General features: G+C 47.6%; 1 protein-coding gene across 1 annotated transcript in view; it reads left to right on the plus strand.

The window, feature by feature from the left end:
* The first annotated feature begins 549 nt into the window (after positions 1 to 549).
* LOC105004362 overlaps positions 550 to 820 on the plus strand; it is a 178,147-nt gene continuing 177,876 nt past the window's right edge. Inside the window, exon 1 of the mRNA XM_010861955.1 lies at positions 550 to 818. Within this exon, the coding sequence (XP_010860257.1) occupies positions 561 to 818 (258 nt within the window). The 5' untranslated portion in view covers positions 550 to 560. The remainder of the gene's footprint in view (positions 819 to 820) is intronic.

An 820-nucleotide genomic window follows, 5' to 3' on the forward strand; every position in this document is an offset into this window, starting at 1 on the left:
TAGGTTGGTCATAACTTTTCTTCCAAAGAGCAAGTGTCTTTTAATTTCATGGCTGCAGTCACGATCTGCAGTGATTTTGGAGCCCCCCAAAATAAAGTCTGTCACTGTTTCCCCATCTATTTGCCATGAAGTGATGGGACCAGATGCCATGATCTTCGTTTTTTGAATGTTGAGTTTTAAGCCAACTTTTTCACTCTCCACTTTCACTTTCATCAAGAGGCTCTTTAGTTCTTCGCTTTCTGCCATAAGGGTAGTGTCATCTGCATATCTGAGGTTATTGATATTTCTCCTGGCAATCTTGATTCCAGCTTGTGCTTCATCCAGCCCAGCGTTTCTCATGATGTACTCTGCATAGAAGTTAAATAAGCAGGGTGACAATATACAGCCTTGATGTACTCCTTTCCCAATTTGGAACCAGTCTGTTGTTCCATGTCCAGTTCTAACTGTTGCTTCCTGACCTGCATACAGATTTCCCAGGAGGCAGATCAGGTGTTCTGGTCAATGGCTGTTAATATTTTCATTTTAGAGTCAGTTGCTGTTGGTTTACTTTTCGTGAAACCATGTCTGGATGCGGCAAAGGCGGCAAAGGTCTGGGGAAAGGCGGCGCTAAGCGCCACCGTAAGGTTCTGCGCGACAACATCCAGGGCATCACTAAACCTGCTATCCGCCGCCTGGCTCGTCGTGGTGGTGTGAAGCGCATCTCTGGGCTCATCTACGAAGAGACCCGCGGGGTCCTGAAAGTGTTTCTGGAGAACGTGATCCGGGACGCGGTCACCTACACCGAGCATGCCAAGCGGAAGACAGTCACCGCTATGGACGT

Source organism: Bison bison, unplaced genomic scaffold (assembly GCF_000754665.1).
Source record: "Bison bison bison isolate TAMUID 2011002044 unplaced genomic scaffold, Bison_UMD1.0 scf7180017864473, whole genome shotgun sequence".
Taxonomy (NCBI): domain Eukaryota; kingdom Metazoa; phylum Chordata; class Mammalia; order Artiodactyla; family Bovidae; genus Bison; species Bison bison.